General features: G+C 51.3%; 2 protein-coding genes across 7 annotated transcripts in view; one reads left to right on the forward strand and one right to left on the reverse strand.

Moving 5' to 3' along the window:
* Positions 1-14,380, forward strand: part of LOC109504398 (uncharacterized) — a 140,405-nt gene that overhangs the window by 98,052 nt on the left and 27,973 nt on the right. The window lies entirely within an intron of this gene.
* Positions 4,040-14,380, reverse strand: part of LOC105189112 (amyloid beta A4 precursor protein-binding family B member 1-interacting protein) — a 141,978-nt gene continuing 131,637 nt past the window's right edge. For all 6 annotated transcript variants that reach the window (XM_025306622.1, XM_025306625.1, XM_025306620.1 and 3 more), the window contains 6 exons: positions 14,039-14,272; positions 12,820-13,091; positions 12,475-12,627; positions 11,635-12,147; positions 11,000-11,374; positions 4,040-10,787 (listed from right to left, as the gene is read on the reverse strand). In XM_025306622.1, the coding sequence (XP_025162407.1) occupies positions 9,297-10,787; positions 11,000-11,374; positions 11,635-12,147; positions 12,475-12,627; positions 12,820-13,091; positions 14,039-14,272 (3,038 nt within the window). In that variant the 3' untranslated portion in view covers positions 4,040-9,296. The remainder of the gene's footprint in view (positions 10,788-10,999; positions 11,375-11,634; positions 12,148-12,474; positions 12,628-12,819; positions 13,092-14,038; positions 14,273-14,380) is intronic.

The raw sequence follows: 14,380 nt of genomic DNA on the forward strand, positions 1-14,380 counted from the left end.
CGGAGCAGAAGGAGGAACACGAGGGAGTACATTACGTTACGGAGGAATTTTAATTTGAAGGCGAGCGTCGAGAGCGCGTGATTCAATTTTTCGACTGTGCGCGGAAGATCCGCCGTTGTAGATTGAGCGGCCGCGAAAGATTATGTCCGATCGCACTTGCCGCACTTGCTTGTTCGAGCTCTCGTTCGAACGACTCCTGAGATTTGTACAGGGAGATGGAATATCCAAGACGACTGTATCTCCCTCGCTCGAACGTTGGGCGTGCAATTTCGACGTTGCGGCGGTGATCTTTGAATCTTTTTCGAACGTGGCAGTCTGCGACGACACAGCTCTCACAAACGCGCGTCTCTCTAAACAGCCGCTAATCCGACTGCTGCATCCAAACTCGGCTCCTTAAGTCCGCGACACGCGTGACACTTTCCTAAGCTGCCATGACACCGGCTCTAATCCTTCGAAACGAGCAGAAACTAACTGTAACTAGCTTCACAATCCCGTTTCTTTCTCGACGCAGACGCTGATTTCACTTGGCATTCGCCAAGTCCGTCCCGACACAATGTCTAAGCCCAGCTCCTGGCAAATTTCCCGCATAGAAACGGCTCGCGCCTGATTTCCTGATTCGTCGAAAATGACCCGCGCGTCGGAAGAATGGACCAGCGGACTGAAATTGCGTCGCCTCCCTCCTCCTCCTCTCCTTGCGCTTCACTTTTCTCCCCCTCAACCGCGACGCAGAAGAGGTCGGAACTTTCGCCAAGCTCGTTTCGCTAATTCGCTAACTGTCTCACGACGCGACCAGTCTTGCATGTTCTCCAGCAAGTGGCGCGATTATAAGTTTAAGGTAGCCGACAAACGTTGTCGTCCTCCTCGTCGTCGTCGTCGTCGTCGTCGTCGTCGTCGTCGTCGTCGTCGTCGTCGTCGTCGGTGGCGGCGGCGACGGCGGCGACGGCGGCGGCGAGCTCCACTCCTCGTAAAATTATCCGCAATAAAATCGTGATTTACGTCCGTGTTCCTGGAAAGCGGACCGCTCAAACGCTCCACTCCGCTTCGCTCCTCGCTCGCCTCGTCCTCGCACTTCGCGGGGACGGACGCCGAGGTCGAAGACGACGGTGAACGACGGCGTCGTCGTTGTCGTCTCTCGGCTGTGGTCGCACTCTGACCTTTCCCGACGTTTTATATCATCCTGGCGAATTCCGCCGCAGGAGGAGATAATCGGGGCACGAGCCATGCCGTATACACCGTAAACACACCGTAAACACACCGTTGTGTCGTTAATTGCGGCGCTCTATGAGCGCATCGGGACGCTCCTTCCATCTCTTTCTCGTCTCTTGGGTGAGTGCGACATTTTTTGTCGCTTTTCCAACGATTCGCGAGCTTTATGGCGACATTTGCAAATATCCGCGTATCGTTGAATAAGCGTATCGTTGAATAAGAGAAAAGTGGCGATTGCTTGGTAGGACGGATAAATCGTTTCCAACGATCCGCGTCCACGTTGGATTATTCTCGGCCCGGCGTCGTCGCCGGGCCGAGAAGAGATTGGGCTCTCATCAGCCAGCCGCGGCTCTGTAATTCCCAGCGTTATTTTGACCGTCAGTTTCGCTAATTGATCGTAAGCGCCGCAGATCTCTCTCGTCCGAAAAGCGAAATTCGAATTCTTCGGACGCGTCGCATGGATCGCGCGCGCTTTCTTCTTTCTCCTCTCTTCTTCCTTCGTTTGTTGTCGGGGGGATTGAAGAGAAAAGAACGCCTTTTCCTTTCCCTCTTCTTTCGCCGCGAGAGAAAGTTTAGAGTTAATCCGAAATTCCCCTCGAGCACTTTTCGAGATTATCGCTTCCGTGGAGTTTAATCGCACCGTGCTAATCTCTCGTTAATATCGAAGCCGCGCCGTCGCGCCGGCAATTCCCCGCGTGACAGCCGAGGGAAATAGAGAAGCAGATCGTAAGCAATATTTTAATAAGACAATTTTATATTGCGCTGCGTGTCACGCGCGAGAGTGAGATAGTAGCGAGGGGGAGCGGTGGAGGGGGGGGGGAGGGGAGTTTGTGTGCTAAAGTTACAGCTCTTCGAGAGACGGACAGTGACGCAGCGAGGGAGACGTTTTATGCGCGCACGTGGGACGCTTTTACAGAATTTGGAAAGGAAGGAGGATAGAAATTTCGGAAGGCTCTCTCGCCAACGGCGTTACGCGTTCCTCGTCCCTGCACCCTTTTCCCTTTCCCCTCAAAGAGCAGCGCGCGTAAACGCTCGAGGGTCGCGTATGACGTAAACGCAAAGTAGAACGCAGGACTGCCATAAGTCGTAAAAAGGATCCATAAAACAGTACCCCCGCCGCGCTCCTTGTTTCTTTCCCCCTTCGGTCTTTCTCCCCCTCTTTCTCTCTCTCTCTCTCTCTCTCTCTCTCTCTCTCTCTCTCTCTCTCTCTCTCTCCCTCCCTCTCTCTCCCTCTCTCCCCCGTTCTCCCTTTCCTCTGGTTCTCGGCAACGGGCGCCCGGCAATTTCGTTTATTTACGTCAATCTTCCGCGTGTTATGAAGTAAAACGCGCTGAAGGCAATATATGCCGCGCAATTGCCGTAACTTCGCGGAAAAGCCGCTTCTCGCTTGGCCCGCGAGCAATTATCCGCTACTTCACTTTGACAAGCCGACACCTTATCAGCCTGATACGGGCTTAACCGTCTCGGGCGATTGCTCGTGCCGAAGAACACTCTGAGATGCGCGCGTCAAAGTGATCGTCGAAATGATCGGCAAACGCGACATAACGAGAGAGAGAGAGCCTCGCGTGCGATCACGCGAGGAGGAGGAATTTAAATAAATTCCTCCTACGCTTCGGAGAATGATATAATACCGTTCGCTGTGCTTTCGATCGGATCCGATGCGATCGCGTCTGTCACGAATTCATCTCAATGACTTAATTAATCGCAGGCGGTCGCGACGGAGAATCGCCGACAGTGAACGCGGCGACGACGGATGAATGATGAATCGTGCCCGGAGACGCGCGCGAGCGCGCGGGCTATCGGTTAATGTATGAAAATAAAACGAGCGAAAGGAGTGTATCGGAGCGAATATTCCGTGGAGCAGCCGTCTAGCAGCACCGTTGCTATTACGAGCGGCTACTACGGGGTTTTACGTTACGCCGACGAGCCACGGCTGTCGGTACGCGCGCGCGCGCGCGCGGCGGGAAAAGCTGGAAAATTCAATACCGCGGAAGTTTATGTGTATCCACCATGGGCGTCGCTACTCACACACGGCTTGGGAATATTAAAAACGAGGGCTTTTTATTAAGGCGCTTTTATGACCGGAAGCGCGCGCCTTTTTGCCACTTATATACGCCGCCGGCAGAAGGACGGGCGCTCGGTTTGAAATTCTAAGAGAAGCCGCGAGAGAGATTCGCGCAAAAACACCGCATCGTGTGTGAAAGACGAAAAGCGCGAAATCTCTCTCTCTCTCTCTCTCTCTTTAAAAGCGCTCCGTCGCATCGTCGGTGGCGATGGGGAAAGATTATATGTCACTCCTCCAACGTGGAAATAGATATGATTATATAAAATTGAGAAATCGAAAATTGATGAAATATCGATGAGTAGTTGTATTCGGTATAAAAGCAGCGTTCACACGATATCTCGTCACAGCCATTTAAATTGGAAACTTTGTATCTGTGCTTCTTGTTACCAGCAGTTAATATTATCGATGGATAGTAAGAATAACGCGTCTTTTTTGTTTTTAACACTGGACTGCGTAAAAGTATACGTAAATCGGAAAGAGACCTTTGCATGAAAATGTTGTAAAATCATCGGAACGCGTCGGAACGTGTAAGAAACGCTCGTAAATCGTCGCTCGTTTACCGTCGATACCGTCGAAAAGTTACGGAATTTCCAAGAAGAATATTTTTATTGCCAAATTCGTCGTTTTGTATCGCGATTTTTGTGTGTATTTTCGCGACGTACATCGCGATTTTGATGTGTGGCAACAGAAACCAGCCATGATATACATTCCCCGATGGATACGAGGCGCGAGGGATGAGAAAATGGGTCAGAAGATGAGGCATCGATCATTGAAATATACCAAAGATTTATTTACATAAAAACATGAATATAATACCTATAATATTTCAACTGCTGCGCATTTCTTTGTTCGCACGATACGTGTCATACCTAAACAACTGGCGTCGAGTCACGAAATAATGGTATTGTCGCAATATTTATTTTTTTTCTTTTTCTTTTATTAAACACACCTGCACAGAGCGTATCCGAAACAACCTGTAATGATCTAAAGTCTAATCGTAAGCTACATCGAATCAATTTGATAGCGATGCATACGCAGCGTTCGAGGTGTCGCGGTATCTACGTCCTCGTGAGATAACTGATCGAAGCGATGTCCTCGAGCCGATACGATTAAAGTGAATGAAAACGAAAACGCAGAGTGGAGGCCCCCTCCCCCCCCCTCGGTTCGCAACGTCGAATCCCTCTTCGTCTCCGAGACTTTACGTCTCTCCCTCCTCGCCGCGCGAGGATCTCACACACGCACACGCACGCACACACACACACATACACACACACACACACACACACACACACACACACGTGTTCGCTTCTGTCATCTATCTCATCTCTCCTTTCTCTCTCTCTCTCTCTCTCTCTCTCTATCCCTCTTTTTCTCACAAATAACGTAAATGTGTTGATATTATTGGCCGGCCGCGCGACATCACCGACAACAATTTTCCCCTCCGTAGTACCATTCGTTACAATATTTACAGAATTATACGTACAACTTAGAGTATATAATCGGAAAAAGTACGATACAATATCTCTCGGGGCCGACTCTCGCAGCTGCAACGGTTCTTGCTCATCGTCTTCGTTATAAAAGTGTTTCTCGATTCTCGAAAAATAACGCAGCACACGCTTCAAACATTTCTCTTTTGTCCTCCCCTCGTCTCGTCGTTCGTCCCGAATTCATATATGAAGAACCGCTACGATGAAAGAAAGAAATTTCCGCATGTCGAACGACTTTGTTCCGCTTTGTTGCTGACCTCGTGTCAGTCAAACACCGTTGGCCGGTTCTCTTATATGTATATATATATATATATATATGTATATAAGTCGCACGTGGATACAACAATTAAAGTATTATCGTTCTTATGCCAATAATCATTATCGTTATGATCGTGTAATTTCTATGATATCGGCCTATCCCTCCTCCGTGTCAATTGCACCAACGCACTCCGTGATGAGAGCTTCGATCAAGTGAAAAATCATCCTTTTATCCCGAACGAACGATCCCCGATTGACTCGTCCATCCTACGAAAATTAAGCGACGGGCTGCACGCGGACATCGAATACTAAGCTACCTACTCAGAATGCCTGGAGCGTTCAGTTTGACCAAAGTATCTTAAAGAGTACGAAAGGAGTTTTCATCCCCTCGACACGCCAGCAGGCCAGCAGGCCGGCACGCCCCGGCGAGTCCTGTATCAGTCCTCGTTAGCTCGTCGCTCGCAAGTCGGCGACCTGAGCGTTACGCAAACTCAGAAAGTATAAAATCATTCAGATCAAAATTAAATCGCAAATCTCGAGGACGCAATTGGAGAGAGGTAGAGAGAAAATTCTTGCCGGTAGAAGCGCAATCACACCGGATCTCGGATAAAGAAGGACGAAAAAGGAAAATCAAACGAGAGTAAAGAGATTACAGTCCAGTCCACCAATCGAGAGGTGAGGGAAGGAAAAGTTCGTGAAATTTAGCCAACTCGAGCAATCTGTCGAACGCTTCGGTGAGAGCGATCGGAAGGGTGAAACCTCGCGTTCCGAGCGTGACGAGGACTGTTCAGGTGGTCGCGCGGTGCGAATGTTGAGTAGAAATTCGTGAATATGAAAAGGTCATCATCAATATAGTTCAGGCTTAAGTCTTTGTAAAGTCGATATATTAGTCTCAAAAATGCATTTTTATATTATTGGTTCAGTTTGATTAAACCGCGCGTAAAGGCGGCAGATATAATAAAATCGACACATCGACAGTTCCACTTTAAGTTAGTTCTTTAGCTATTATTATTAAATAATTCGATTGTGTTACAGCATACGCAGATTCGTGCTCGCGCTCTCGGGGCACGCTCGAGGGTGCCGTGGGTCCGGTCGGTGCGAACGTGGGAGCGGGCGAACATGCGAGTGTGTTGGAAAAATTTTCGCGCACAGGCACGGCGTGAAAATCGACGAAAAGAACCGCATGCGATTTCGCGCGAGTCGCCATTTTTTTCTTTTTTTCTTTCTTTTTTTTCTTTTTTTTTTTTAATATAAAAACTCGGAAAATCAGCCTCGCACACGGGCAGACAGACAGGCAGACACACACGGGGTTGCACCTTTTAGAAAATCGGACAATTTCTCGCGCGCAGGCACGACGTGAATCCTTTTAGAAAATTGCAAAAGTCGTTGGAGCTTCTTATCGGGGGGAGTGATCGGGGAAAGCGCAGCGGAAACTGACGATCGGAAATTCGGTTCGTCGGTTCGGCTGGTCGATTGACCGCGGTTCTCCGTCGGGAACCGCTTCCTCGGTCGGGGTTCCTCGAGAGAGATCTTGCGCTCTCCCATTTTTCATATTTATCCGCGCGTACACGTACACGTTAATCAACTACGACTGTGACGAAGTATCTCTGCGTATCAAAATTCGATCGTACAAAATACTTTCTACGGGTTGGACCGTCGCACCGACACGGGGCGTGCTCTCGAGCGACCTCCGATATATTTTTACATACAAAAATCCGACGATACAGATGCTCCGTAAATTCCGAAGAGTTTGTTAACTTTCACATGTAGCTCATGCAAACGTGATACAAATCGAGATACAAAACTACGTCAGCTACGTAACCTTGGGCAAGGCGTCCGCACTCGTTGCTGAAGATTCCATTCGGTGATCACAAAACGGGAAGCTACGCACTACTACGATTCTTCGACGTTGGCTAAGCGCCGCGACGCGCGATCCTTCCCGCGATCGCGCGGCGTGAAGAAACGAAGCGATCATGGCGCGTCTCTGTTTCTTTCTAATTCTAGCGCGATCGGATACTCGAAATAAGAAGAGAGAGAGAGAGAGAGAGAAAGAGAGAGAGAGAGAGAGAGAGAGAGAGAGAGAGAGAGAGAGAGAGAGAGAGAGAGAGAGAGCAGTCGCGATTCGCCAAGGCAAAAAGGACTCGGGCTAAGCGAATGCAGACCATCGAGATACGTTTTCTCGCTCTGAAATTTTCTTGTATATTCCAAGTATCCAAAGTATTTGTTCGTTACCTACACACATCTTCATCCACGAATCTCCGATCGACTTATTCGTCGGAGATTCGCTGAATTTTGATATTCCTCTAGTTTCGTCCGCCTCTCGTTCCGAACGTTCTCTCTCGACGCGTCACGACGTCGTAGTCGTCTTCGTGGTCGTCGATTCGTTCTCGACTTTGTCGTCGCGGAACGGAGAGGAAACGAAAATGGCGTGCACGAGATATCCCGTGTTCTCGTGACGAGGTGTGTCGTCTCACGCCTTCGCGTCTCGCATTGGCGACGAGCGAGAAAAGTCGTCGTCGTCGTCGTTTTACCGTCTTTATATGGGTACGCCTGGTAAAAAAGAAAGGTCATACCCGACGACTCCGTTGTCTCGCCCCATTGTCTTATCCGCGTTTCAGTGTTGCGTTTGGATTGTATGATACAACTACACATACAGCATCGAGTCGATATAGTATAGTGTATATAATATAAACGCGCGTATATACTCAGTTTATATACATATATGCACCTATCCACATGAATGTGATTGCGAGAGACGATAGTTGCATAGAAGGTATTTCAATCGAGTTGGCTTCTTCATGTCTTGCTCTTCGTTGTGTCGTTGGGAACAAAACACCTTCCTTCGCTAGAGTTTGGCCTTTGCGTCCGCTTGAAAACTGAGATCAATTCCGCTTCGCGGCGACTTTCTCGGCGTTTCTTCGTTGTTATAGTCTTTTGCTTTTCGGGAACACACTCTCGAAATGATTATTTGAGAGAGAGAGAGAGAGAGAGAGAGAGAGAGAGAGAGAGAGAGAGAGAGAGACAGAGAGACAGAGAGAGAGAGAGCAAGTGAGAGATGACACGTGTCGTTTTGCGTTCGTTTTTCTCGCCCAGCATCTCGAAACAATCTCAAGTTGGAAAATGTAATGTGTGTATATTCTTCTAAAATCGAGTGCGATACCTAGTTATTTTTGGAGGTGTGATCGTTTTTTAAATTCGTAACCAAACAAATATCGGAACTTGAAAATATTTGTACAAAGTCCTTTCCGAGCAAGCTGTCTTCTTCGTTTCGCCATTCTTCATCGTACCCGAGGAGACTCGAGAAATTCGCGGACGAGGCAAATGAAACGAGGCTATCAATCTTCGTACATATAGAAATCTCGTTTGAAATCGCGATTCGTATATTCCGACTTTTCGTCGTCCCTCTAAAAGATCAATCTTGTGCGTTACGTTGTTCGTTCGTGTGTTGTTCTTCATCGTCTTCGCGCGATCCTCCAGGATGGGGGGAACGTGGGCACGGCGCTTAAGACTTATATCACATCCTTGGTCTGTGCGGCAGTGTTTTCCTGTATATCGATCGATTTCTCTGTTGCGACTCTTTGACTTCAGACTTCTCGATGAAGATGATTCTCGCTTGTTGCTCGGCTTCCAATTCGCGTTTGGCCCCGAAGCATACTCGCGTTTCTCCAAGAGACACTCCGACAAGGACGGCTCATCGACGTTCATCCTTGGTATACTTGTAATCTGTCGCAACTTCCTCTTCCAAGTCTTGATGATCTTATTAATAGCCGATAACACACACGATGGCAATATTCTCTTTCGACTTTGACATTCATATAGATACTCAGATATACATACACTCTTCTCTGAAACTGAGACTGAAACTGAAACTGAAAAGAAATCCATCCAAGACCGAGAATGGAGAAGCATCGTTGACAATATCTCCGATATTCGAGCGAGATTCGCACTCGTTCCCGTCGGGCTCCCGCGATTAGACCGATCCGCACAGAGCCCGGCAATGAATCGCGCGCGACAAAACCGTACAACCTTTTTCCCTCACCGGTGAGAAACCCGGTTCTCCCTTCTCCTCCACTGACGGTCCTGCGGACTGCGAGGCGAAGCCGACGAACACACGGACGAGCTCGGCGCATTTCGGCCGACATTTCCGATATCCCGGAACGATGACGACGAGATGCCGTGCGGTCGCGACAAGGCCTCGGTCCCCCGCCTCAGTCCTTCCACCAGCCGCAGAGACAGCAATACCATCGCCTCTCGGGATGGGGCTGGATTATCTGCTATTGTCAGTGCATCGCCCTGGTGGTGGTCAGATGCGTGGTCTCGGCCCTTTTCGGCGGCGGCGGCGGCGGTCTTCTCTTGCCCGCGATGGCGTTGACGATGTTCATGCTGCGGTTCTCGTCGGCGAACCTCACGGTCGGCTGCCGTGCCGGGCTGGACGCGTACTCCACTGGCCCGTGCGTATCCGTCGCGTACACGTTCTCGTAGAGATTGTCCGCGCCGTAATGCTCTTGCACCCAGTTGGACACGTTGGTCTCCCTGTAGTCGGCCACTGCGGGCGGCGGGTCTCGGAAACCGAGCACCTCGTGCGGTGTCGTGGTGGAGTCGAGTTTGCATTTCTGTGCGACTTGCCACTTCTTTCTCATCACCCTCTGTAGATCCTTGAGGAAATCGCCTGGCGGAGCCTGGTCGGACGCCGTCAGTTTCTTAGGCGAAGTGAGCCTAGTGCTGTCGGACCTTCGCGGTGGCGTCGGCTTGCGCTGCGGCAAAGCCGGGCTGCCGGGTTCTTGTTGAGGCGGTAGATTGAAGGAGATTTTCTTACCGGTGCCGGTTTTCGATTTGGGCGATGTCGGGGGTTCTTGAATGGTCACTCGGCGTTGCGGCTGTGGACTCGAAGCGGCTTTCAGCTCGGCTAGATACGGCGGTGCCGCGTAATGACCGGTTCCTTGCTTCATGGCGCTGCGCCGGACAGTGTCCATGTTGGGATTCGGTCTAATCGGTTGGATCGTGTTGTGGTGAGTCGACTGATGGTTCGCGCACAACTGCTCGGTCTTGGAGTTTTGTCTTCCAAGGCTCTGCGAATTGGTGGTATGTTGTTGAGGTTGTTGCGCTTGCTGCGGCTGCGGCTGCGGCTGCGGCTGTGACTGCGACTGCGACTGCGACTGCGACTGCGACTGTTGCTGCGGCTGCTGCTGCGAGCCGTAAGCCGGCGGTGGCACGAAGGGTGGCGGCGACGCGAAGTTCGGCGAGCTCGGGGTGTAAGTCGGCGTGCTCGCTGTCGATCCCGGGTAGGAACTGTGCGGGGAGGACACGGAGGAGTTGGCGGCGTTGTTTGCGACATGGGCGTTCGATGACGCGTTCGAGTTGTAGTTTTGGCTGTTTTGGATCGAGTTGCTGTTCAGCGCGAGACTGTTTGCGTTCGCGTATATTTGACCGGACTGCGACCTGGGGGTGTGCGTGGGGGTGCTCTCGGGGGTCACAGAGTTCGTGGGAGTGGACTGTTTGGGCCTGGCGCGGCGTATCGTTCCAGTCTCGCCTACTAACGGGCTCGGTGGTGGCGGCAACGACGCGAGGCTCAACGACGAGCCTGTGAGCTCCGGTGTGTTGCAAACCGGAAGCTCGCCGGGTGCGGGTGGCGGCGGCAACGAGTCCAACGACAGATTGGACCGGAACATCTCAGGGGGTGGTGGTGGAAGGGGCTCGCTGTCGGACTCGACTTCCTCGGCGACTCTCGACGGCGACGGTGGCGGCGGCGGCAATGACGTGATCGAATCCATCTGTGAGGCGTGAACGGTTATTTATTTATTCATGAGACACCTCGTATCTCTCGTAGTCTCTTTAAATTTCCATAGACTTTGAATGTCAGGCAAGGAAGATTGATTCGGGCATTTTCGTCCTTGAGATTGAGAGGAATTGTTAGGGATTGTTAAGGATCTATAATTTGTTGGTCAATGTGACAATATTGTACGCGCACGCGCAGTATACGTACCATACACGTCTGTATCGGGCTGGTTGGAGTTTTAGGCTCCTGACTGTCCGGCCTGCTGTAACCCATGGGGCTTGCCCTTTCCCTTACCGGTGTGCCGGGCGGCACCGGGCTGACGGGCGTCGCGTTTCCCGATCTGTGATGTCTCTTTAGAGTCCCAGACCCGTCGGAATCCGTGCCGCTGCGACGGCGGCTGTGTCTTCTGGTTAGCGTGCCGGATCCCGAGCTCGTCGGACTCGGACAAGAATCCGGCTCGTCGCGAACGGTCTCGCCAACCTCCTTCAATTGCCTCGTGATTGAGGTGAGGGGCAATTTCGGATTCATAGACGGCTTCCGTTTGATCGTGCCCGTTGGGAATTCCCCGCATTCGAAGGCCACCTGCTCAGGTATATTTTTGGTTACATATTGTAACCGCGTGTGTGTGTGTGTGTGTGTGTGTGTGTGTGTGTGTGTGTGTGTGTGTGTGTGTGTGTGGAAACACAACTGAAAGATTCTCGAGTGGAGAAAGTTGGGCAGAAGATTTATTTCAAGCTCAATGTGTGACGATACATGACGATGATGCAACAAACCGTGCAAAAAAGGTTTACGAATTTTCACCATCACGTTTGTACTTGAACGCGAGTTTATCTTATATTCACCTCGCAACTACTCGGTGCCCCGTCAGACAAGCATCCGCTGGAGCTGGAACTGCTCGCCCTGCTGAGTCTACCGTCGTTGTTGTAGCTCTGCCGTTGCTCCGGATTGTAGCTCTGCCTCTGACCATCGTACTGCCTCGTCGTGGCGACGCCCGTCTCGTTGTTGTGCCGCGAATTCTCCGCGTATTGCCTCGCGTTGTCGTTCGTCGTGTTGTACTGGGTCTGATTCGGCGGCACGGCGATCGAGCTGACCGAGCACGATCTGGCGTGCGCCAGCAAGTCCAGGTCTTCTTGTGCGAGTTCGTCCACGAGGGCGCGATAGTTGTCCATGAGTTGTCTGCCGTATTTGGCCACGCGAATACCGACCATCCATCGCTCCAAGGACGCGTTGTCCTCCGCACAGAGGAACTTGATGTACTTGGTGGACTTGGGCTGCTGCAGCCGGGGGTGCTTCACGGCGAAGCAGAAGTCGGTGGGCGCCTTGTACTTTTTCCGCCAGCCGACGCCGTAGTAAACCTGATTTCATGGCGCCGGTAATGACAATATTCTCGACGGAAGCTCGAGAAAAGGACAAGTGAAGATTGGCACGGACGGAGGGCACTTTTACAAAGCGCAATTAGGGAACTGCGCACGTACAATCAAGTAATCACGAAGCGCGAAGAATAATAATAGGAAACGATGCAGCAGCTGCGAGATCGCAGTAACAGCAAGAAAGTGCTGCCAAAGTAAGAATAATTCCCTCGCATCAAGGCCCTCGTGAGGCAGCGAATGAAACACACACACAGTCGATCGCCGGATATCGGATAGCCGGAGGAAGGGCGGGCGAATGAATGAACGACAAACCTGATTAACGTCGAAGGTCGCCAGACAGACGAGATCCCGGGCGGTGCGCGCCTTCTCTTTCGGCCAATAGTAAAGACCGGAGGCTCGTAAGATGAAGTGGTACCTCTTCCAGCCTTTCTTGCTGTCCGACTTCAAGTAGAGCGGACCTTCGACCTGTGTGGAAGCGAATCTCGGTAGCGACGGTAATCGATGCAGAAGAGCGCGGGCGGGCGGCGGGACGCGTGCGTGCCCGCGCACCGAGTTGTTATCGGGAGAGACGACGCGACGACGTCGCGCGCTTGCCAAGGTGCCCGGTTGCCAAGGCGCGCGACGCCGGGATCGTAAACATGCCATTAGGTCCCTCACCTCGGGCACACCGACGTTGCTGCTCGAGAAGAATTCCTCCAACAGCATGTTCCTCGAGTGGTAGTCGTACTCGCCGCCGCTGCCGCCGCCGCCGCCGCCGCCGCCGCCGCCGCCGCCGCCGCCGCGATCCGTGGGGCCCAGGAGGAATCGCTCGGGTGTGAGGAACAACTGAGTCTTGTCCGGCCTCTCGACGAACAGTAGCTTGTTCTTCGAGTCCCTGGTCCACAGTAGGAGATTCTCCACCAGCAGCTCGTGATCCTCGTAGACCCGCTCTGAAAGATTCGCGCAATGAGCTCGCTCAATTGTCGGGCCACCTTTACGATCTTTACGATCTGACGACAGAAGCATTTTCTGGGGGTTTGTCTTTTCATTCGATGTGATTGATGATCGGGAAGGAACGGGCAACGTTATGGATAATAAACGTGACGGACGAAGAAACGCAATTCTTTCAAAACTTGCTCGTGGGGGGACAGAAAGGCTCCTTTGTACGGAATTTTGTTCTCGGTTATCTCGATCGAATCTTCTGAACGCGTTCGAGCCGAACGCGTTCAGAATATTTTCACTCGCGATAACAGAGATATCGTTTCTTCGCATCAAGTTTCGTCTGAACCCAATTCCATGCCACAAACTTAAGTCCCTTTCCCGTGTAAGTGTTGACAGAGGGAGAAGAAAATATTACACGGGAAAAAAATCTTCCTTTTGTGTAACCGTTTTCTCTTATCTGGAAATGAGGATTGCTGCTCCTACTCGATCGTAGGAGGGGAAAAATGAAGGTTTCTCCTCGTCCTATTGTTTCCGTTTATCTCAGTCGAGTTTCAACCGAGCTGCAGCCGATTATCCCAACACTTTTGACCGTGTTAACAGAGATATCGCTTCTGAGTCGTGAGTTTTGTCCGGTCCCCTTACTCGAGATTCTCCTTTCGCGCGAACAACTAAATCGTCTGTCACTCGTACACGTACACGTACACGTACACGTGAAAAGATCCTCTTACTCGGGCCCAACTCCACGACATGGAGAATATTTGACGCATCATTTGAAGGTTTGAAAAAAATGTCAAAAGGGAGAGGAGGAGAGAGAGGGGGGATTGTCGTCGCGAAATATCCCTCGTATCTCGCGAGTATCGTCCATTGTAAAACAGTTGTCGCGCCACCGGTTGAGCGATTAGCGTTCGGCAAACAGGAGATAATAAACGTTCGACGAATAGACAAATAGACTCACCCATGAAGAGATCGGGCAAGTGCTCGACCACGGCCCACTTGGGATCCATTGGCACGTGGTTTTTGTCCGCGAGCAGCCTCGACACGTGCGCGACGCTCATCCCCTCGTCGACCAGCAGGCTCTTGCCGCTGCCGTCTAACGTGAACGCTTTGATGAAGAGCTTCTGTACGCTCGCCTCGCGCATCTTCTCCAGCGCCAGGCGAATCTTTTCCGCCTTGGCTCTGCTCGCCGCGTCTGCCGAGATCAAGACAAACATACACGTTCCGCCCGCGTAAATAAATTCCGGAAGGGAAAAATTATCATTTTCTTCTCCTCAGAGAGAGAGAGAGAGAGAGAGAGAGA

Source organism: Harpegnathos saltator, unplaced genomic scaffold, assembly GCF_003227715.2.
Source record: "Harpegnathos saltator strain DR-91 unplaced genomic scaffold, Hsal_v8.6 scaffold791, whole genome shotgun sequence".
In the NCBI taxonomy this organism is placed as follows: Eukaryota; Metazoa; Arthropoda; class Insecta; order Hymenoptera; family Formicidae; genus Harpegnathos; species Harpegnathos saltator.